This window comes from Lissotriton helveticus, chromosome 10, assembly GCF_964261635.1.
Source record: "Lissotriton helveticus chromosome 10, aLisHel1.1, whole genome shotgun sequence".
Lineage (NCBI taxonomy): Eukaryota > Metazoa > Chordata > Amphibia > Caudata > Salamandridae > Lissotriton > Lissotriton helveticus.
In genome coordinates this window covers 13,062,207-13,086,790 of record NC_136071.1, presented here as the reverse complement: position 1 = coordinate 13,086,790, position 24,584 = coordinate 13,062,207, and the positions used below count along the sequence as shown (strand labels likewise).

At 50.8% G+C, this 24,584-nt stretch overlaps 1 protein-coding gene across 2 annotated transcripts in view; it reads right to left on the bottom strand.

Moving 5' to 3' along the window:
- Positions 1-24,584, bottom strand: part of HUWE1 (HECT, UBA and WWE domain containing E3 ubiquitin protein ligase 1) — a 1,655,742-nt gene that overhangs the window by 870,459 nt on the left and 760,699 nt on the right. For both annotated transcript variants that reach the window (XM_078664564.1, XM_078664565.1), the window contains 2 exons: positions 17,178-17,545; positions 1,637-1,832 (listed from right to left, as the gene is read on the bottom strand). In XM_078664564.1, coding sequence (XP_078520690.1) covers positions 1,637-1,832; positions 17,178-17,545 — 564 coding nt within the window. The remainder of the gene's footprint in view (positions 1-1,636; positions 1,833-17,177; positions 17,546-24,584) is intronic.

Genomic DNA, 24,584 nt, shown 5'->3' with positions numbered 1-24,584 from the left:
GTTTCTTGATCTTCTTAGTTTCGGTATCTGGATCTGAGGAAGGAAGGTTCAGGGTGCCCCTAAATACTACATTTAGGGGTGTTACAGGTAGGGGAAGGGCAGGGACCAATAGGTCCCTGTCCTGAGGTGGGTACACCCCCTATCCTGCTCCTCTCCTGTGGGAGGGGGGGGCAGGAGCCTATCTATGATTGGGCAGGGCTCCCCATCCTTAAGATGGCAGGAGCCCGGAGTTGTGCTTCACCTCTCCTCTCCCACCTGAGGGGTGGAGTTGGCACAGGCTGGCACACCCCCTTTCCTCCGCCAGTCTTCCTGCCAGAGTGGGGGCTAGAACTGGTGGGGGCCAGTTGCTGAGTACAGCAAATGGTCTGGGGAAGCTCTCAGAGGCGGTATGCCTTTGAAGCGTCCCCCTGTCCATCCTGGGGGAGGAGACATAGCACCTCGCCCTGGATGTGCATTGTTGCAGGCCCAGGAGAGCGGGGGCTCTCCACCCAGGGGTCCAGCAACATGTCTGCTGTGTGGCAGCCTAGGCAGCCACTCAGCCCAGACGTGGATTGTAGGTTCGGTTTCAGGGGGCATCTCTAAGATGCCCTCTGTAGTGCATTTTACATTAAAAACCACACTGGCATCAGTGCGGGTTTAATGTGCCGACAAGTTTGATATCAAACTTGTCAGTCTTCAGTGACGCAATCATGGTGCTGTGGAGTTCGTAATGACAACCTCCCAGCACCATATACTCTTAATGGCAGCACTGCACTTACAATGCCGAGGGATGGCCCCCTGAAACCTAACCTACAATCCACGTCTTGTCTTAGAGGCTGCCTAGGCTGCCACCCAGCAGACATGTTGCTGGACCCCTGGGTGGAGAGCCCCCCGCTCTCCTCGGCCTGCAACTAAGCACATCCTTGGCGAGGTGCTAGGACCGGGGGTACCGCTCTCTCCGGATCTGCGCTTGCTGGCGCGGAAAAAAGAAAACAGACGTTGCTGGCGCGGAAAAGAGAAAACAGACGTTGCTGGCGCGGAAAAGAGAAAACAGACGTTGCTGGCGCGGAATGGCACATCTAAGAAGCTCCGCCGACGTCATCTCGGCGACTACGATGCCAACGACGTTCGCGGAGCCGTACGACAAAGTCTACCGACGCGCAGGGGTACTGCTCACGGAAACTTTCTGGATCCAGTCTGACACCTGGTGATATTCTGAGGTAAGGAATCTATCACTAACCAATCTCTTTCAGATATACAAGTGCAACTTCATGACGGCAAGTGAACCCTCAAACAGTAAACATGACAATAGGCCTTTGACAGCTTGTAGAAATGCCGCACATTTTGCGGTACTGTTCCTGGTCTAAGTAATACATACACAATTCATTGGGGATTGAAGCAGACGTATGTAATGTCATCTGGATAAACAGCATTTAGGACCAGACCTTGGCGTCTGGGGCGACCAGATAAAAAGAAGCAAACCATAACATGTAAAGAAGTTATCTATATATTGCCACTTCAGAGCCCCTCTGAAGTCACCTTGAGCAAGAGGTAGGGTATTTCTACAATGAGGAATTTATTGGAAAAGTATCTGACGCATGCATTTCTGTATCAAAATGAAGGGTTGTACAAGCAAATGACGCTTCAACAAACTTACCAGTGCCGGATCCTCGGGGAGCTGGAAGTGCAATGCGAATACAGCCAGTTGCCACCTCTGTGAAAATCTCTGGATTGCGACATGCTGCAGGACCCAAAACCCGCAGGATGTAGTTAATTTCTCTTGATCCCAGGCTTCCCGACACCACGCCAGATGTGGTACTTCCAGCCCCACTAGTGGCTGCTGAGCGTACAACCTGAGGGGAAAGATTAAGCAAATGAACTTTCACAGTATATTAGAATGAGAAGCCTAGAGGGACAGGTCATCAAAATCAGAGAGGAGGAAATGTTACATGTGTCCTACACTTGTGCACCACTAAGATACATTCTAGTAGGACACACCTATTTCATATGAACGCTTTGATACTTTGATTGTTTGGTACTGTAAGAAAGTGGCTCTATATGTACTGGACCAAAGTAAGGTACAGTGTGCACAGAGTCCACAGTCCCCAGAGGTATGGCAGAGGCTAACGTTCGATATAACCTTACTCTCTAAAGTGGTAGCTTGGTCGAGCAGTAAGGCAGTATCAGAGTATCAGGTCTCACACACTCAAGAAATGAACTCTAGGCCAATTGTTTTGTATCAAAATATATAGTAGTTTTATTTTAGAACCAACAAGGTATCTGTTAGAAGGAGGTTCTGACACTATGGGCCACCCAAATTTTTCCCTTTTTTCGCACCTAATTGTTGAGCTTTTACTGTGGGGGAGGCTCAAACTGGGACTCACCCAGTGAACTCAGGATGTTAGAGACTGCATGGGGATTTTACTGGTGTCCCCCTGGCTTGTCCAGGCCGCTGCGCAGCAGCTGGAGTATGGGGCACACCGCTGGTTACATGCAGAAAAGTGTACATGCGTGTGCACACGTGTAGGGGCTGTGCAGGGGGATTCCTAGAGAGCGCAGTCCAGGAGCAGCTTGTGAGAAAGTGCCATCTTTCTTGCATTGGTATGCTCCCAGTTTCTTTTTAACTGCTGATGTGCTTTGACTGAGTGTGCCCTGGGCTCCTGCCAACCAGGTACCCAGGGTCGGTGTTCCTTACCTAAAACAGTGTTGAAACTAAAACCCAATTAGCATCTCTGGCCACCTGTCAGCCCCTAGTAAATGGTACCCAGGGCATGGTGACCAGAAGACCCCTGAGGGCTCCAGCACTTATTGTGCCACCCGTAGGGGGCCCTGTACCCTGACACACACACACTGCCTCTGGAGGTTGAGTGCCTAAGTACAGAACTAAAACAAGAGTCGACATGGCACACATTCCTGTGTGCCATGTGCACAGAACCCACTGCCCTGGCATACTTCAGTCACCCCTCTAGCTGGGTGTCCTATGCCAGAGGTGTGGGCACAGGTGCATGAGCCCGGTGCCCCTACAGGACCCAGGGCCATTCCTGGGCACTGTAAGTGCAGTGATGCCATTTAAGAGTATATGGTGCCGGGAGGTTGTCATTACGAACTCCACAGCACCATAATGGCTACACTGAAGACTGACAAGTTTAGTATCGGACTTCTCAGCACATTAAACCCGCACTGATGCCAGTGTGGGATTTAATTTAGAATGCACGAGGGGGCATCTTAGAGATGCACCCTGAAAACCTAACCTACAATCCACGCCTTGGCTGAGTGGCTGCAGAGGCTGCCACACAGCAGACATGTTGCTGGACCCCTGGGTGGAGAGCCCCCGCTCTCCTGGGCCTGCAACAATGCACACCCTGGGCGAGGTGCTATGTCTCCTCCCCCAGGATGGACCGGGGAAAACTTCAAAGGCATGCCGCCTCTGTGAGCTTCTCCAGACCATTTGCTGTACCCAGCAACTGGCCCCCACCAGTCCTGACCCCCACTCTGGCGGGAAGACTGGCGGGAAAAACTGTCAGGAAGGGGAAGGGGTGCCGACCTGTGCCAACTCCAACCCTCAGGTGGGGGAGACGAGGTGAAGCACGACCCCGGGTTCCGGCCATCTTGAAGATGGACAGCCCTGCCTAATCATAGCTAGGCTCCTGCCCCCCTCCCACAGGAGAGGAGCAGGCTAGGGGGTGTACCCACCCCAGGACAGGGACCTATTGGTCCCTGTCCTTGCCCTAGCTGTAACACCCCTAAATTCAGTATTTAGGGGTTGCCTGAACCTTCCTTCTTTAGATCCCGATAAGAAAACAAGAAAGAAGATCAAGAAGAAGACCCGCCGTGCAGCTGCTAACAGGACGACAACAACTGACTTGACCCCATGCCTACCGGCCTGTCAATCCTGGAACCTGCTCCTCACCAATCCCGGCGACTCCTGCAGACAGCAATCTTGGGACACCCAGAGGACCTGCCTGCCTTGACCCTCTTAAAGATTGGGACTCCCATCAGCAGAGGCTCTGCTGCAACAAACCCCCTGGTGCCAGCCAGGAAGCTCTGGACCAACCCACTCTGCACCCGCCGAGCCCGGCCTCTGCCCGAGTGATCCAAGAACACGAGGACATCCCTCCGGCAACTGGGACACGAAGTCCAGTGCCCAAAGATCCTCCTCGACGAACCAGACGACGCCTGCAGACTCAGAACCAGGGGCCACCCCAACCGCGACCAGCTGAGGGTAAGCTTTTCCGACACCCAAAGACGCACCTGCACCGGGCGCCCTACATCCCCTTGTGCCTTCCTTTGGGGTACCTACCTGTGCTCCAAGATCTCAACTTACCTCTCGAAGTGCTGGTCGCCCCTGGAGAGTCTCCGTTCCCGAGCCTGGAACCTTTATTCACTTTTTACCTTTCCAATTGAATAACATTGAGCGCCCGACGGCTCAAAAGAACCCTGCACCCAGCCGCCCGAGTGCCGCTGGCAGTGCAACCTTTGTCCTATCCTACTTCCCCCTGAGCAAGTGACCAGGAGCCCAGCTCCCACACCCGCGTGGCCTGCTAGCCAGCAGCCATCAACTGGAGGCCCCCTGCCCCCCATTGGATAACATTGGGCCTAACCACATCTGCTCCCGGCCGCCCCTGTGCCGCTGGGGGTGAACCAACTGTACTTACTTGACCCTGGGGGACCCCTCAGAGTACGCCCAGAATTCTAACTTCACCAGCGAAGTACTCACCTGGAAACCGGTAACTCACTTACCTGCCGTTGGAAAACATTGACTGGTTTGACTAAAAAAATCTTCTAAGTGTGAAGTTTTGGAAACTAAAAATATTCATTTAAAATCACCCGAATTCCGAAGTACTCACCCCCCCAATCAAGAACGGGCGACGCAGCGAAAGCCACAGTGAGATCGCGGCTCCCTCCGAAGCAGCGGGGGAGCCGCTACTATAATATGCTGCAACACCCATAATGCCTTGCAGGTCAGGACCAGCCTGCAAGGGCAATTCAGCGTTTCACAGCTTGTGGTGGCCCCAGGAGAGCGGGGTCACCACCACACGTGCTAACGTGCTGGGGAGCTGCTGGAGAAGGCAGTCTTCCCCCCTGCACGAAGAGGAAAGTCACACCCAAAGTGTCTTGGGGATTTAAAGGAAGCAACCGCTCAAGGGCTCCGTAAACCATTATCACCTTCGGGGCTGGAACTTGTGTTCTTCAGGGTGTTCGCATAATTGGCTCCAGGAGTGAAAGGCTAAGGGGGGTGTCTGGAAGAAGGCATCCCCTGCAGGTGAAGGTGTAATTGCACCAAAAATGCTTTTACTAATGGTTATTTCCTTTAAAGGGACTGAAGGTCACATGTGTAATGTGAAGTACTGGTGTGTAAGGTGAGATCATAAGCAAAGTGAGGTTGTTTTATCAGACATTCATTCTAGGGTGTCTGGCTTTATATGCATAATCCTGTGACCATCTGCGATGCCTTTAGGGGCTGTAACTGCAATGCATTCTAATGATATCCAAATGTGCTGAGTACTGTCATTCTAAAGTGAGCTTAAACATGTATTCTTGCTGCTGCGCTTAGGTGAAGACCCCAGACTGTTAGCCCTTAAGATGTAGAGGTGAATACTTTATGGCCAGTAGGAGATGCTCAGTCAGGGTTATGTGTCACCATGGCAGGTGTACCCCTGTTTAATGCTGGTTGACGTAATAGGGGGGTCGCCACTGAGATGGAGCCAGTGTGCAGGGCCCTCGCTCCAGGTTTAGTCCAATTCACTGCATTGGGGGCAAGATGATGTGCATACATGGCAGTGGTGGTACTAGACCCCCCCCCCTTTGCGGAGGGCAAAGGAGATGTTATGCAATGTCACAAAGTAATTCCAACAGCTTATGTATATCTGTAAATTGGTGTATAGTATTGAGTGGTGTGTGTGTTTAATAAATGTACTATTACTTTTATAAAGCAAAGTACAAACTGGACAATCAATTATTGTGTTATTTTTGCGCACCTGCAAATGGCGATTACTAGCCCACACCACCTCCCTTGAGTAAGCCTCAGACTGCTCTGCAACGCTACCCTCTGAGTCAGGCGCTACAATTTATATATTTATTTATTTTGACTGTTTTATATAGCGCGAACAAGATCCTTGCGGATATCAGAGCGCTTTACATTAAGAACGGCTAATTATACAAAACAAATAAATGCAGGTAAATCGCCTATACAAAACATCTCGTGCAAAGGAAAGTAGGGTTCATAACAGGAACATAACCAACGTATCATGTCAAGGGCAGGGGTGTTTGGTTCCCAGTGAAGGACTGATGTAGTCATGTTATTTGTGCAGGCCTCACAGATGCTGCCTCGTTTCCCAACAGTATCAAAATATACTTTCTCAGAACGAGTTCCTTTAGTTAAGTACTTTTCAGATAGACAATACACTTGAGTACAGTAGTTCGAGGTGTTGCAATGGGCAACACAATTTCAAACACAACGCAACACTGAGCTCAATGGGAATTTCTAGTTAAATGCAATTAGTTACTTTTCTAACCTCAAGGGGACATCTCCTGTAAACAGTTAAGTAAAAGCGTTTGTTACAGTAGTGATTTTTAAGGATTATCATTGTATTTTAAAAGTTGACACAAAAACTCTCAGTTGAAATCGCCAATGTTATCCTATGGAAGGAAATTCACTTTGCAGGTAAAGTATGTTCACGTTACTTTGGTAATCCAGTACTGGACTCCTAGGTTCAGAACTGGGACCTCTACCCAAGACCGGTAAGTAATTACGGTTTGATACTTAGTACGATTTTTAAAGAATATTTGTAGTTTGCAAAAATAAACACTTCAAAAAATGTCACAGAAAAACGGTCAATGGTTTCCTATGGAAGAAGATTCAGGTTACTGGTAAGTACGGTTGAAATTACTTTTCAGCGGTTGTGCTGAGCTAAAAGATGCAGCACGGGGGTCTCTCCTGATCACAGGAGAGTAAATCGTAATTTTTTGTTTGGCTGATTTTAGATGAATATTTTAAAGTTCCAAAAGAACAAGTTACTTACCTTCGGTAACGATATATCTGTAAGAAACAGTAGTTAGTATTAGATTCCTTACCTTAGAATATCCCCAGGCGTCAGTCTGGATCCGGAAACTTTTGCGTAGCAGTACCCCTGCGCGTCGGTAGGCGTCGTCTGCAGGCGTCTCCTGCGGCTCCGCGTCAGTCGTTGGCGTCGTGCGCCGTGATGATGTCGCTGGAGTATATAGACGCCGCCTCCACGCGCTGACGTCAGTTCTTTTTTCCGCGCCAGTTAGCGCAGATCCGAAGAGCAGTACTCCGGTCTTTTGACCAAAGTTTTTTGATTCTTTCTAACTCTAAGGTGCCGATAGGATGCCCGGGTTTAAGAATTGTGACGGGTGTGACCGCACGATGTCGGTCACGGACCACCACCGACTCTGCCTCCGGTGCCTGGGCGCGGACCACGACGTGGAGTCCTGCATCGACTGCCGGGCCTTGACGAGTAAGGCTAGACGGGAGCGGTCCCGCAAGCTACTCGAGCTCCGGGTGTCGGCCCCGCGTCAGGAGCGGTCCCGGTCCGGCCGGAGGTCGAGGGAGCGGTCGAGGGAGCGGTTGCGGAGCCACCACGAGCGCTCCGGAAGTCGTCACCATTCCTCTGGTTCCTCAGGTAAGAGGCACAAGAAGTCGGGGCGTCGTCATCGTACCCCCGACGCTCGCGCGATGCGGCCGGGGGTTCGGGTGGCCGTGGGTCGCCGGCGCTGCCTGCTCCATACCCGACGGTCCCTGGGCAAGGCGCGTCGCGCGAGGAGATAAAGGAGTTCCTCATGGCCATGAGGGCGCTGTCTCCTCCGCCGGGGCCTGCGGGCCCGGTAGTCCCGTCCGGGGGCCCGAGCGGTTCGGGTGCTCCTGCCCCGACGCCGTCGGGTGCTCCGGCCCCGACGCCGCCGCCGGCTCCGGCCCCGGCGCCGCTGGGCCCTTCAGGGTCGACGCCGGCTGGTCCACCGGCCTCTCCGGCGCCGATTCCATCGGGGCAACCCATGGTGCCGCCTCCGCGCGGCGCCGGGACTCCGACGCCGGCTCCGGCCGGCGTCGGGGCTCTGGCGCCGGCTCCGGGCGGCGCCACCCCCATTCCCTCCTACTCCGGACGCGGAGTCGGACCGGCGTCGTCCGACGCCGAGTCCGGCGTCGATGGGGCCCATTGACCCCGAGGAGCCGGTCTACATCATTGACTCAGAATATGGTGAGGATGCAGATTATGGAGAGGGTTGGGAGGGGTCTGAGGACCCTCTGTCACGCGAGTGTCAGTACGACGTGGACTGGACAGGTGACTTGGGTGATGCCAGTGGTCTGGACGAGTCTCCTAACCCTGGTTTTGGCTCGCCTCCTACTGTGGCCTCGGAGGCTGGGGCTGCTTATTCAGTGGTGTTGATGAGGGCTGCCAAGGCCTTGCGCCTTGAGCTCCCCGTCGCGGTCGTGAGGCCTAACATCCTCACTGAGGTCTTCAAACCGCAGTCATGCCCACAGGAGCCTCTGGTGCCGTTCAACGAAGCCTTGACAGACGTTCTTTTGGGCACGTGGTCCAGGCCCGCTTCAGGTTCGCCTGTTGATAGGAACGTGGCAAGACGCCACCGTCCGTGTCCGGATGACCCCAATTTCCTGTCCACCCATCCCACCCCTGAGAGTCTGGTGATCCAGGCCTCGACTTCCCAAACCGCATTCCCGTCGGCCCCGCCCGACCGGGAATCTAAGAGGTACGACCAGTATGGGAAGAAGGTCTTCTCGTCCCCGAGTCTGGGACTGCGGTCTTGCAACACCCCATGCCTCTTGGGCCGCTACACCCACTCTCTGTGGGATACGGTCGCGGAGTGTCTGCCACAATGCCCGCAGGAGGTACGGGCAAAGCTCGGTCAGGCTATGATTGAAGGCCGAGACGCAGCACGATATTCCATCAGGTGTGGTCTCGATACGACCGACTCGCTAGGCAGAGCGATGTCCACGACGGTGGCGATTCGTCGCCACGCCTGGCTGAGATCCGCCAACTTTTCGCCGGATGTCCAAAATACTTTGATGGACATGCCGTTCGATGGCAGTCGCCTGTTTGGCGACAAACCGGACCACGCGCTGGAGCGCTTCAAGGACTCCAGGGTCACGGCCAAGTCCTTGGGTCTCTCGACCCAGCGCCAGCAAACGGGTTCGTTTCGCTCCTTTCGTGGCCATGGAAGGGGCGGTCCCACACGTGCTGCCAGCCACGCACCGCAGAACACTTCTCAACGCGGTGGCGGCCGTGGATTCCGCCGTGGAGGCGGTCGGGGACAGCGGCGAGGTCAGGCCACACCTCCCCCCGCAGCATCAGCCTCCAAATCCTCCTAGTCCGAGCTTTCAGGCCCATGTGATGCCAGTGGGTGGCAGGGTTCGCCATCACCACTCCCGCTGGCGCACCGTCACATCGGACAGGTGGGTGCTGCAGCTCGTCCGAAGGGGCTACTCCCTCCCCTTCGAGAGCACTCCTCCAGCCATGCCACCGCAGAACCACCGTGTGTCGGGGGACCACTTGACACTTCTGCAGGAGGAAGTTACGGCCCTCTTGGCCAAGGGGGCCATCGAGCGCGTTCCTGGGCCAGGAGTAGGGTGTGGTTGCTATTCCCACTACTTTCTGGTACCCAAGAAGGACAAGGGGGGCCTACGTCCTATCTTGGACCTACGGAACGTCAACGGCTTCCTCCGGAAGGAGAAGTTCAAGATGTTGACTTTGGCTCAGGTCTTGGCTGCTCTGGACCCACAAGACTGGATGGTGGCGTTGGACTTGCAGGACGCGTATTTTCACATCCCCGTCCTGCCGGCCCACCGACGTTACCTGCGGTTCACGGTAGGCCACGAGCACTTTCAGTTTATCGTGCTCCCATTCGGCCTTACCAGCGCCCCACGGGTGTTCACGAAAGTGATGGCGGTGGTCGCAGCTCATCTGCGCCGGTTAGGGGTTTCAGTCTTCCCCTACCTCGACGACTGGTTGTTGAAGGCGGGCTCGCCCCAGACAGTCGTCCACCACCTTCAGATGACGGCAGACCTCCTGCACGAGCTGGGGTTTTCCATCAATGTGCCGAAATCACACCTGTGTCCCTCTCAAAAGCTCCTTTTCATCGGAGCGGTTCTCGACTCGGCGCAGTTTCGGGTTTATCCTCCGGAACGGCGGGTCCGGGATATTCAGGCTCTGATTCCAATCTTTCAGCCGTTATCCCGGGTTTCGGTCAGGTTGACGCTGCGGCTGCTGGGGCTGATGGCTTCCTGCATCATTCTGGTGCATCACGCCCGGTGGCGGATGCGGGCTCTGCAGTGGGACCTGAAGTTTCAGTGGGCCCAGCATCAAGGCAACCTATCCGACCAATGCCTGATCTCGGAGGGCACTGCGAGACAGTTGCAGTGGTGGCTTACGGACCGCGATTGGGTCAGAGGCAGATCCCTCTCCCTTCCCCAACCGGAGCACGTAGTTGTGACGGACGCGTCCCTCCAGGGCTGGGGAGGCCACTTGGGAGAGGCGGAGATCAGAGGCATCTGGTCTCCGGCGGAGTCTCAGGGGTCCCCCAGGGTCAGGTAGGTACAGTTGGTACACCCTCAGCGGCGCAGGGGCAGCTGGTTGCAGAGGTAGTTAGGCCTAAAGTTATGCAATGAGAGGCAGGGTGCCTTCGGTTGGTGGCTGCTGGCTAGCAGGCCACGCGGCTCTGGGAGCTGGGCTCCTGTTCACTTGCTCAGGGCAAATGGGGAAGTAGGATAGGACAAAGGGTGCACAACGAGGGCCACTCGGGTGGCTGGGTGCAGGGTGCTTTTGAGTCGTCGGGTGCTCAATGTTATTCAATAGAGATCTTGAAAAGGGAACAAAGGCTGCAGGCTCGGGGACAGTGGATCTTCAGGAGGGACCAACACTTCAAGGGGTAAGTTGGGATCTTGGATGGTAGATAGGCTCCCCGGAGTTGGGCACAGGAGGCCGGGGGGCGCCCAGTGCAGGGGTGTCTTTGGATGTCGTGAAATCTTACCCTCTGCTGGTCACGGTAGGAGGGGTCCCTGGCTCTGAGTCAGCAGGCGTCTTGTGGGTCATCGAGGAGGGTCCTTGGGCACTGGATTCCAGGTCAGAATCGCCGGGGGCTGTTCTCAGGGTCTTTGTCCACTCATGCACAGGTCGGGCTCGGCAGGTGCAGAGTGGGTTGGATTTGCGGTTCCTGCCTGGCACCAGGGGTATTGCTGTTTGAGCAGAGCCTCTGCTCGTGGGAATCCCGGTCAAAGATGGTCAAGGCAGGCAGGTCCTCCAGGGTTCTCGACGTTGCTGTCCGCAGGAGACGCCGGGATTTAGCAGAAGCAGGTTCAAGGACCAACAGGCCTTTAGGTCTGGGGCCAAGTCACTTGGTGTCGTCCTGTTAGCAGCTGCACGGAAGGTCTTCTTCTTCTTGGTCTTCTTTCTTGTTTCAAAATCGGGATCTGTGGAAGGAAGATTCAGGGAGCCCCTAAATACTAAATGTAGGGGCGTTACAGGTAGGGGTAGGGCAGGGACCAATGGGTCCCTGTCCTGGGGTGGGTACACCCCCTAGCCTGCTGCTCTCCTGTGGGAAGGGGGCAGGAGGCTAGCTGTGATTGGGCAGGGCTCCCCATCTTCAAGATGGCCGGAGCCCGGAGTTGTGCTTTACCTCGCCTCTCCCACCTGAGGGGTGGGGTTGGCACTAGTTGGCACACCTCCTTTCCTAGCGTAGGTTTTCCCGCCAGTCTTCCCGCCAGAGTGGGGTTCAGAACGGGTGGGGGCCAGTTGCTGAGTGCAGCAAGTGGTCTGGAGAAGCTCTCAGAGGCTGCAGGCCTTTGAAGCTTCCCTCTGCCCATCCTGGGGGAGGAGACCTAGCACCTCGCCCAGGATGTGCATTGTTGCAGGCCCAGGAGAGCGGGGGGCTCTCCACCCAGGGGTCCAGCAACATGTCTGCTGTGGGCAGCCTAGGCAGCCTCTCAGACCAGACGTGGATTGTAGGTTCGGTTTTAGGGGGCATCTCTAAGATGCCCTCTGTAGTGCATTTTACATTAAATCCCACACTGGCATCAGTGTGGGTTTAATGTGCTGAGAAGTTTGGTACCAAACTTGTCAGTCTTCAGTGTAGCCATTATGGTGCTGTGGAGTTCGTAATGATAACCTCCCAGCACCATATACTCTTAATGGCATCACTGCACTTACAGTGCCCAGGAATGGCCCTGGGTACTGTAGGGGCACAGGGCTCATGCACCTGTGCCCACACCACTGGCACAGTGCACCCAGCTAGAGGGGTGACTGAAATATGCCAGGGCAGTGGGTGTGTGGGCATCGCACACAGGGATGTGTGCCATGTCGACTCTGGTTAGTTCTGCACCAGGACACTCAGTCTGCATAGGCAGTGTGTGGGTGCCAGGGTACAGGGCCCCTGGGGGTGGCACACTAAGTGCTGCAGCCCTTAGGGGTCTTCTCGGGTCACAATGCCCTGGGTACCTAGGGTACCATTTGTAGGAAGGTAGATCCCTGACTATGGTTGCCCCCAACTTTTTGCCTGGTGTTTTGCTGGTTTTCTGACTTAGTTGACCTGGGGCCCTGCTATTCAGGACCCCAGGCCTACTGCTCTCTCTGTAAAATGGATTCCATGTACCCTAGGTACATATCTAATTGGATACTGAGTCACCTTATCAGTCCCTGTACAGTGTACCTTAGGTACCCAGGGCATAGGTGTACCCAGGGCCTACCAGGGGCTGCAGCATGTATTATGCCACCCCTGGCTGGCCATCCAAATCTGACACAACTGGCTGCACGACAGCTGGGGCAAGGTGGTGTACTCACCCTTTGCTTTAGATATAGTATACCTATATCTAACCCTAAAATGGACACACAGATCTCCTATCAGTCACTCCTATGGCAGGCCTTGACAATCCTGAAGGCAGAGTGCTTGGAATCGTGTGAGATAGTGCTCTGGCATGAGCTGAGCCTGTCTGCGGCTTTCGGGATCCATCCCTTAGCCGTTTCCATGATATCGCATACCATATACTCTTAAGTGCATTATAATCCTCGCGGTTATATGCCAACTCTGGTATCGCTTTATCAAAACATGTCGAGTAAGGTGTCATACGAATTGGAATACTAACCCCTCGCCAATTCTGGCGACGGGGTTAGCATTCCACCCTTCTAGAGGGACACGACATGTATGTAACCTGTAACCCCGGGTAAAGTTAGACAGAGCCTTAGCTCCACAAAATGGATGCTGCCACCGAGACACAAGTCTGCCCTCCTGCTGCTGGGAGTCCTCCCAGCCCAGGAGGCAAGGACAAAGGGATTCCTGCCAGGGGCGGTGCCAGCACCGTCCCAGACAGGATTTTGTGTATCCTAGGTAGGCAGGGCTTTAGAGGAAGGTGACTGCAAGTGGCACCCCGGTGCTCACTGTGCATAGGCCGGCTGAAACCAGTTCCAGGGGCACTCCAGCCCCTGGCCTGGGGAAAGCCCGCCAAAGGAGAGGGGTGTAACCACCCCCCTCCTGGTCCCACCCATAGGGCAGGACTTCGTCGCGTGCCAGCCCCTTTTTGCAGGATAAAGGTAGGAACTGGCCCCCTTCCAAATCAGATCATCTTTGAATCCTGAAACTACTTTCCACGAAAGGAACTCAAGACTTCTTCCCAAGATTCTCCCTTGTGACTAAGGAGTAGTCACCCTGCAGCAGCAGGCACCAACCAAGCATCGCGGTTTGTTGCCAGTCTCTCCTTCGGATCAAGACTGCTCCAGCACGACGAGAACCGGCTTCCCTGGCACCTCTGACCTCAACCTACATCATCAGCCCAGCTGTGATCCGTGGGTGCGACGAGACCTCGAGGGACCGGCCATCTTCAGAACTGCACGACGCTTGTCCAGCACGACTCCCGAGTGACCCTCGACAGTGCTTTGGGGTAAGAGAAGCCCCGACCCTGAGCAGCTCCAGCACCGAAGTTCAGCCCCCCTGCATCCACGAGATCTGCGTGGGGCCCTTCTGCTCTTTGCTGCCAACCGCGTTGTCCAGGTCGCTTGCCCGTTTGGCTAGTGACCCCTTCACGACTCTCCACGACGACAACTACTGCTGGTCTGGTTGCTCCAGACTAGCCCTTGCTCCCCTCCAAAAGAGGAGCACCCTGGACCCTCCTGGTCCCCTCAAGACGCCATTTTAGGTCCACCGCGTGGGCCTTGCATTTGCCAAGACTTGTTGCCCAATCCTGGGTCCAGCGACGTCGACAGCAAGAACCTTCATGGGACAGCTCGCACCTCCATCCTGGTCGCCGACAACGCCTCCTGGTCCGAGAGACTGCAGAGCCCAGCAGCGCCCACTCACCTGGCTGAGGTGACTTCGTCCGGTGCCATCCTGGTGCCCATAAGTGATTCAGAACTCGGTCCCCTCTGCTTACAGGTTTCTTCTTCCCTGATCCAGGCTTGGATCACTCCGAACTTTCTTCACTGGCCGCCTGCCAGCAACTCTTTCTTCAGGCTCCTGGATCTTCAACGAGGGTTTCCGACGCAACTTCAACCCTATGCAGCCGCAGCCCCTGGGCTAGGTAACCTGAGTACTCCGGTGCTCCAGCATAGTCCAACACCCTAAGTGTTCGGATCCACTCCCGTTTTCGACCCACCTAGTCGGGTTCGCCCGAGAACAGTAACTGCTAGCCTCCATAGACTTTTTCCCGCCTTACGCGTGAGAGTTCCCACTCTGCACACGACGTCCACAGGCCTCCTGCATCTAATCCCAGTGTTTAGAATTGTAGGCCTAGAGATTCCTGAGTCTAGAAAAGTATTACTTACCTGCTAGCAAGTTCGCATTCCACTTACTGAGTATATGGTTTTTCGTGCCCCTAGGGCATTTGTGTAAATTGTGCGACTTAAAGTATTTTCTTAAGAGTTTTGTTGTGTGCTTAGCTCCCTGACTCATAAAGAGTTCAGGGTAGTCTTGTTATAAATAAATATACGTTTATTTTCATAACAACTTGTGTGGTGTCCTTTCACTTGGTGTTTAAGGGGTAATGTGATGGTAAAACAGCTGGCTTAACACGCCCTCTAGAGATTAGCCTAAAGACTGCTCTTGTCCATGCTACTAGGATAGCTGGTCTATAAGGTTGACTTACAACCAAAAATCAATAAGGGTTGTTTGGACTGATACATAGTGATCACTAGAATAGTGAACACTGCATATCAGGCCAACTTCTCACACCATTTACCAGGGGCTGACATGTGGCCAGAGGTGCCAATTGGGTTTCAGCTTCAATACAGTTTTAGGGAAGGCACACAGGCCCTGGGCACCTGATTGGCAGGGGCTCAGTCAAAGCACATCAGCAAAAAGTGGGGGCATACCATGTAAAAAAGATGGCACTTTTCACAACAGTCGATTACTTACCTGCAATCCGATAACCTGTTTTTCCTCCATAGGATAACACTGACAATTTTTCTTCCAAAAAACGACTAAGTTTAGAGTTTTGAAAACTAAAGATATTCTTTCAAAATCGTAAAAATTACCAAAACGCGTTTTTTTCACCCGTTTGCAGTACATGTCCCAGTGCTGAATCTAGGCATCCAGCACGGAGTTAGAAAAAGTAACTTACCTGCAATTTGTTGAAAAACCCTATTTATTTAAATGTACTGTATTTGCTAAGTGTTGCATACTACTGATCCCCTGTAAATCAAACAAAGTACAATTTCTATTGCATTTTCAAACTGTTCTATATACAGTAACTTATTTCTGAAAAGTATTTATATGCTTACCTGTACCCGGCTTCCTTGGTTCTAGAAATAAAACAGTATATTTTTTTTATACAAAACAATTGGCCTGGAGTTCAGTTCCTGAGTGTGTGAATTCTTTTGCTGACTGAGTGTGTACATCAAATGCTTTACACTGTCCTCTGATACTGCCTTACTGCTCGACCAAGCTACCACGATTAGAGAGTTCGGTTCTATCCAACTTTAACCTCTGCCACGCCTCTGGAGACCCTTGAACTCACTGTACCTCACTTTGGAGCAGTATATATTAGAACCAGTTTCTTACAATCAGCGTCTTAACACTTCGCCAGAGGGCGAGGATGTTTCCCATGCTGCTGTGGGCATCATCAGAGGCTTGCCGCTGCATCCTCTGATGTGCCCACTTTCTCTCCTGTCAAATACCTTAGAACTTTGTTGAAGCACACCAAAGATGGAGTGGTGCACTACCAAGGTGATATTCTCAATAAATCATGTTGACTTGTTTTGTTGCATCAAATAAATCCTTCATTTTCAATGTCTTCCGACAATAAAAAGTTGCAGCCAACGTGTTTTGTTCATTAAGGAATGAACTTATTCAGGGCATTGGTAAATTTGTGAACGGTGGGGAGAAATGATCCTTCGGTCCCCATGTGTTGTAATATGCGGAATGCGAGCTTGCTCAAGTATGCTCGTAGTGGTTGTTACAGGATGCGTCGGTCTTGCAGGTGCAAATTAATGCAACGGATGAGGCCTACTTGATAAGGGCCAGGAACCTTAGTACTGTGGTGCAGCACGCCTAGGGCAATCCTGTGAGGCTACTGCGGTCCGCCGTTGCACGCCTTCTTCCATTTAGCTTTGTTGAAGCAGGTGATGAGGCAGTCCTCAAACACAATGTGGTCAGTGGCAGAGCGTGGGGTGGGAGGGTATAGAGGCTACATACCTTTTGCCGGTGAATCAACTGGAATTTTGCGTGGCACTGAGGGCAGTGCTGGAAGGGCATTTGTTCCATCACACTAGGTGCATTCTCCGAAAGCAGTTCTTGAGGAAGTAGTCAACCAAACGGGGAATATGCTCTCAAAGATTGCCCAAGGTCCTGCCTGTTAGAAGTTGATAGTTGTCAGTCTCCAGGAAATGCCATCAAGCAACATGGGCGACAACGGATAACCTCGCCTTCAAAGCCCTGGCTCAAGTATCATGGTTAAATTGACCAGTTGGGCTTGAACTATACTGTTAGGAACATATTGAACTCAGAGCCCTGGTAGTACATATCTGAACCCAATGGCGAAGGTGTCTGCATATACCTCGCGACTTGAAAGACTTCAAAGAAAAACATGCATGAAGGAGTCAGCAGGGCGTATTTTTCTACAACACATGCAACAAACAAGCTTCAAAATTTCAGCAGATAATCTGGATAAGAAATTAGACAATTTTGGAAAGGTCACTTGCATTAATGCTAAAAAAAAACAGTCAAACAATTGCACTGCATACCTTCTCCATCGTGTGCTGCAGAGTACAGGGATCCTCAATGATATGCCGGAAAAGCAGAGTTACCAGCGGCGTGAAGCCATTGAAACCAGAGTTCTGAGTCAAGTTCAAGATCATGCGGGTGCTTTTCAGTTCAGCAAACATCATTGCATACTTGTGGTCTCGAGTGAGGCGTAAGCACAACCTTAGCGTGGCATGCAAGGTATCCGGATCCACGGGTACACCCAGCATACTGACACACGACCGGATAAGTACCGTCACCATTTCTTCAGAGAGGCCTTGAATCACGATGTCGCTTAGTTTGACTTCTTCTGCAGCAAGGTCTTTTTCAGCCACAGGTCCCTCCGGAGCTGGGATGGCAGGAGTGGATTCTAATAGAACATGAGGAGGTAAGTGAGTCATGGATGCTTTCAAACATACTTTTACCAATAAAGTACATGAATTGACACAGACTGTAGTACACGACTACAGTAGAAAGTAAAGAGGTACCGTTCAGAAAGGCAATAACTTTAGAACAGCAGTCACACACCCAGCCTAAGTACAGAGCATCATTATGTGCATTTTTGAGAATTATTTTTGAAACATCTTTTGTAGGGTTGGGGGACTTTGATCAATTTTAACATTTAAATTCGACTAATTCATTTAGTTTTCAGATATGGTACCACTATACAGCCGGGGGCGGAAGCTTTGCTTGCAGAAACCGACATTTCGCTTTATAACACATACACATGCAGACTCTGCTGTAAACCTGCTTTGCGGAGGCTCAAATGCACCTCTCGGATAAAGAATACCAAAGAACCCTAGTCACAGGTACCAAGACATCTTCAGCATTGGAAGTCAGACTCATACATAAATAAAAAAATATTACTAACCTTCGGTAATGCCATTTCTGATAGAGAGTCTTAATGCAGATTAGTCACCTTGTGTATTTCTCCAGGCGCTCAACTGAATCTGGAGATATTTGATGGCAATTCCTCTGGGACAGATGGGTCAAGTGCATCTCCCAGGACCTGGCTTTACAGACGATAGTGCTTTAACAACGAGGGATGCTCATGTAGCAGCCTGGCAGATGTCCAAGACCGGCACACAGCTCTCAAGGGCAGTGAACCAGCTCACACTGTTAGAAGAATAAGTTACTTACCTTCATTAACTATTTATCTGTAAGACACATTAGTTAGTTATAGATTCCTTACCTTAGAATTATCCCCAGGAGTCAGACTGGATCCAGAAAGTTTTTTCGTCAGCATTAACTGCGCATTGGAATGTGGCATCGGTCAGCTCCGCGTCAGTCGTCTACCTCGTGGTCGCCGGGATAAAGGCGCGGCAGCTACTTAGACGCCGCCCTCGCACGCTGACGTCAGTTCTGTGCACGACTTTACGCACGAGAAACGTAGAGCCATGCAAGACAGTGTCCACTGGTGCACAAAACAAAAGGGATATTAGGGACCAAGGTGGCACTGCCATATTGGTTCTGCTAGACCTATCAGCGGCTTTTGACACGGTCGACCACAACATCTTGGTCGACCGTGTCCAAGGATTTGGCATCTGTCACTCCGCCAAAAACTTAATAGCCTCCTTCCTTGCTAATAGAACGCAGGCGGTCATCCTAGGACCCTTTCAATCAGCACAACTCTCCGCCCCCTGTGGTGTTCCTCAAGGCTCATCCCTTAGTCCGACACTTTTTAACATCTATGTGTCGGACCTAGCTAAGACCATCAAAGCTCATGGGATGAGCCTTACCTCGTACGCCGACGACACCCAACTAGTGTTGGCGATCAAGGGTGACGGAGAGCAAGTAGCTGAAAAATTTAAGAAAGGGCTCCTAGATATAGGAGACTGGATGGAAACAAATTGCTTAAAGCTAAACTCAGAGAAAACTGAGGTGCTTATTTTCGGTCCATTGTCCCCAGCCTGGTCCACCAGTTGGTGGCCAGAGACCTTTGGCACCCCTCCCTCACCGACCTCGAAGGTCAGGAATTTGGGGGTTATTTTCGATGATGGACTGAAGTTCATGGATCATGCCAATAAGACAGCATCCACAGCGCACCTAAAACTAAAAATGATTCGCAAAATTCGTCCTTTTCTTCCCGAATCTGCGATTAAGACACTGGTTTCGGCTCTTGTCCTCTCATCCCTGGATTATTGTAACGGTTTATTTCTCAATGCGCAATCTCGAGTCACCACAAAACTTCAAACTATACAGAATGCAGCAGCCCGTCTCATTACCGGCAAAACAAAGTTCGAACCTATTGCCCAAAACATAAAAGACCTTCACTGGCTGACGGTACAAAAAAGGATCCACTTCAAGGCTCTCTGTATAGTCTTCAAATCAGTTAATAATCAAGGACCACATTTTTTAAGAGACAATCTTCAACTTTACAAACCGACAAGAGCTTTACGTTCAGCCACTCTTAATCAACTGTCTGTCCCACGCACTAAAACAGTGTCCTGGGGAGACCGTCGCTTTCTGGTGGCGGCCCCCAGACTCTGGAACACTTTGCCTCTTAACATCAGACGAAGTGCTACGCTGTATCAGTTTCGTAAACTCCTGAAAACCTGGCTCTTCTCTCACTAACCTTGCTCAACTGTCAATTCTGTTTATTCTCCTCTCCCACTTCCTTCAATAATGGTTTTTCAGCGCCTTGACGCCTAAGGGTATAAGCAGCGCTTTATAAGTGTCAAAAATAAATAAATAAATAAAACTAAGGCCCTGAAAGGATGTCCTGAACCGTAGAAATCAGTTCGCAGAATGGGGAGGATGGGTGGGGAGGTAGGGAATCTATCACTAATGTTTCTTACAGATAAATCGTTACCGAAGGCAAGTAACTTGTGCATCTGAAAGAAAGACATTAATTATAGATTCCTTACCTTAGAATAGACACCACAGCAATACCAACCCTGGTGGTGGGTCTGCGAACCAAGATCACACCAGAAAGTCCTGGAGAACAGAACTACCAAAGAAGCAGTCTCTCCGGACTTGGCTGTCCAGGCAGTAGTGTTTCGTAAACGTTTGCAGGGATACCCACGTGGCCGCCTTATAGATGTCATTTAGAGGAACTTCTCTTCCCAAGGCAGTAGTGGCTGCCGTTGCCCTGGTGGAATGGGCGTGTAGCCTGACCAGAGGCTCCTTTTTAGCCAGAGAGCAGCATGCCTTAAAACACAAAACGACCCACCAAGAATTGGTGCGTTTGTGTACTGCCCTTTCTTGGCGCCCACGTAGCCAACAAAGAGTTAGTCATCCACCCGGAATTGTTTTTTGCAATCCTGATCGAAAGAGTGCACATTTTGGGTCCAGATGGTGGAGCCTCTGTTACTCCTTCGAAGGACGCAGAGGCTGAAAGAAGGTGGGCAAAGTAATGGTCCGCCCAATGTGGAAGGGCGTGACAACCTTTGGCAAGAAAGAAGGACGGATCCTTAGAAGCACCTTGTCCGGATGAACTGAAAGGAAACGAGGCTTGGAAGAAAGAGCCTGGAGCTCACTCACTCTTCTGGCAGAGGTGAAAGCTACCAGGAAGGCCGTCTTTAAAGTAAGAAGACATAAGGGACAGTTATGAAGGAGCTCAAAGGGAGCGGATATCAAATAAGTCCAGACAAGATTCAAGTCCCACTGAGGCATTATGAACGGTGCTGGAGGGAACAGGTGTGTAATGCCTTTGAGGAAATGAATATGCTACTTACCCAATTATATGGTTGTATAAGCTTTATTCGAGAGAATTCTCATAAAAGCACATAAAATCAAACAATACACAAAATACATAATCAGAGTAAAAAATCATTAAACACAGTGCAGCTCATACAAAATTAAGCATAAAACAATTTTGTACATTGTACATAAAAGCTATAAAAAGGGAATCCCTAATTACCCGCTGCCCCCCCAAAAATCGTCGTCGTATCGCCCACGCCCAACCCATATATTTCGCTACCCCCATAATTATCGAATCCTGAGTTGTTGTACGCAGGATTCTTAGGGCCACTACACTATCTCGTGTCCCCAGGTTTCTACATACCGGCGAGAGCCATTTTCTCCTCGGATTTACATAAGCCTGACATGCGAAAAGAAAATGGCCTATACTCTCCTCCGCATTCTCACAAACGGGACATAGGTTATTAGTGGGACTGTGCCAGCCTGATGTCAATTTCTTAAGGGGGATAGATCCTGCCCTTAGCTGAAAGACAAGTTTCCTGTCCATAGGTACAGTAATGTCGACCCAGTATTTTTCTAGGACAGGTAACATTTTAGTCTCCAAAAAGCGGCCAGACATAGAGCCTGCCCTGGAGTCATTCAGCATCTTGCCTCCCACCCAATCCCAATATTGCTCCTTGATGGCTTCTTTACTTGGGAAGGTTTCTCCCTCGGGGTTATTCCACAAATTCGAAAACCCTATATTAGCCAACATGGTCTTCAGATGTTTTAACCATTTTATCTTGTGGAAGATATCTTCCTTGATTATCCACAAAAGGCCCTCCGCGTACTGTCTTATTTCTGGAGTCGTCCAAAGGCGTCTCCAGTAGAGAACTGGTCGCAGTCGGGCTCTGTCGACAATCGTACGTCTGCCTAACTCCAGGAACAATGGGATTAGGGGGGTACTCTGTGGAAGTCCGGTAATCCCGCGCATGAACTTGTTCTCGGAAGTCTGGAGAGCCACCAGACTGTTCCATGCCCAAAGTTCCGCGCCGTATAAAGTGGCACCCAGGACCTTCGCATCGTAAACTGTCATTACAGGTTTTATTGGTTTTGTTTTTGATTTACGATGCTCCCCCCTTAGAGCACCCGAAAGCTGCTGGTGCTTTAGGACTACTTTATTCACGTGATGCGTCCAGCCATCCCCCCCCCGCGATCTGCACTCCCAGATACGTAAATTCCTTAACTATATCAAGCCTGCTATTATTTAGTGTTATATTTGGGTTGCTCTTACGTCCTGTAGAGAAAACCATTAATTTGGTTTTTCCTACGTTCACCTCTAATCCATGCTCCAAGCAGAAAGCATCAAAAATGCTTAGTGCACGTTGCAATCCCATGGGGGTCTTAGACAAGATAAGAGTGTCGTCAGCGAACATCAGGATCGGAACCCTGGTGTCCGCTAACGATGGGGCGTCTACACTGGCCTTCAACATTCTCTCTACTATCCCGTTAATGAATAACGAGAAAAGTAGAGGGGCCATGGAACAGCCTTGCCTGACACCCCTTTCCACAGGGAAGTCCAGTGTTGTTTCACTACTTCCACCCCATTGGACTCTAGCAGAATTGGATTCATGTAGCCGCATGATTAGTGTTAACAGTTCAGCAGGAATACCTAGCTTATAAAGGACCGACCATAGCTTATGCCGGGGGACTAAATCAAACGCCGCCCGTAGGTCGACAAACGCGACGTACAGGCTACCCTTTCCCAGCTCAACGGTCTTCCACCGCAATATAGTGAAGCGAAAGACCTGGTCAATGGTGCTAGTTGCTTTTCTAAATCCCGCTTGGTATGGGGAGAGGGCGCTATTATCTTCTACCCAGTCCATTAGCTGATTTACTACCATTCTCCCAACAATTTTCTGTATGGTGGCTATTAGACTTATAGGCCTGTAATTAGCAGGTAGTGAGCGATCACCTTTCTTGTGAATGGGGATGATGGTTGCACCCTTCCAAATATCTGGAACCACTGCCCCCCTTGCTAATGCATTTGCTACAAGATGGATGTATCTAGCCCATCTAGTCACATCATATTTGAAAATGTCGGGTGGGATACCGTCTGGACCTGGCGCCCTCCCACACTTCACTGAACAGATAGCAATTTCTGCCTCACTAAGGGAAAATAAATCTTTAGTTGCATAAACCGGTATTATATTATCAACTACCATGGATTTATTACTTTCCGCGTACTGTGGCCCAAAATAATTAACCCAGGCTTCCACTGGTACATTGCTATCGGGTTTTACTGAGCCCACACCACTGCCCCACTTGATGATTTTCCAAAATAACATTGAGTCTTTGTTATCGGAGGCTTCTTGTAATTGGGCCCAATGGTCTTCGTCCCAATTCTTTTTGGCACGATAAATGGCCAGTTTGTACAATTTCCTATTTTTTACCACTGCGGCATGGTCCCTGTTCCTTATTGCTTTCCCCAGGTTTAAGCGTGCTTTTCTGCAGTGCTTGTCAAACCACCTGCCCACTTCCTTAATTCTCTTCCCTTTTCTTTTCTTAGTGAAAAAGCATGGTCTTAAAAGGGAGAATAGCTTGTTATGGATTTCAGTGGTACCGTTGTCCCCAGGAACGACTGGGACGGCTGCTTCAATCGCGGAAATTGCACTATTGACCTTGTCGGTGATATATATCATGATGGCCTCGTTTGCTAGTACCCTGGGCCATTTTAACCTTCGCTCATCGTTACTTAAAAATGGGGTTTCGTCGTGTGTCTGAGATAAGTTTCCGGGGCTGGTATTCCACCACCTGTGGGACACACATAGGGGGTTGTGGTCACTTTCAACCCGAGGCCTGACAGCCATATCAACAACCCCGCTCCACAACTGGAGGCTACATAATATATAGTCGATTCGACTCCTATTGATACCATTATCAAAGGTGCAGCTACCCTCCATGTCACCAGGTGTTCTACCGTTAAGAGCTCTAAGTCCGTGTTCTAAACAAATGCCATTTAACAATAGAATCTCTTTGGTCCACCGCTTCACAGGTTTTAGATTAAGAGAAGGTACTCCCCAGAGATTTTCCACTTCACTATCCATAGGGTCGTTTGCGCAGTTCAAGGGTTCAAAAGTCCTATTTAAATCCCCAACGACTATTTTTGCATTTTCCTGGGAAATAGCCTCTATTGCATCAGACAACAACTCAATAGTGGATGGATTTGTTACTTTATCTCCTCTCACATAAACATTATATAAATCAATTGATTGACCATTAACATCCGAGATTCTTAATGCTTGTAAGTCAATACTTCCCACGTCTAGGGTTTTTATGTTTATGTGCAAATCCTGTCTAACCCAAACGGTTAGGCCACCCTTGGGCCGCCCTCTTCCTCCTTTTGTAGCTGGTATACAATAGTTCAAGTAACCTAGGCAAAAGAGTGGATCACACGCCCAGGTTTCTTGGAAACAACAAATGTCAAAACCACTTATGAAATTCACCCAAAATTGGGAATCCAACTTGTTAGCCAGCCCGGCAACATTCCATGATAAAAGGGTACCAATATCTGTATTTATCCCATCCCGATCTTTAACAGGTGAAAATGCATGGGCTGACATTGGACTTTCCCTTAAGCTAGGCTGGTTTTCACGATCGACTATTGGATCCACAATAAAATCATCTGTTACAGGGTGTAAGACAGTGTTTAAAGTTCCCAATCCTAAATCGCCTTCATCAGCCACACACCTAGACTTGCTGTTGCTCACCAATAGATTTGTACCAAT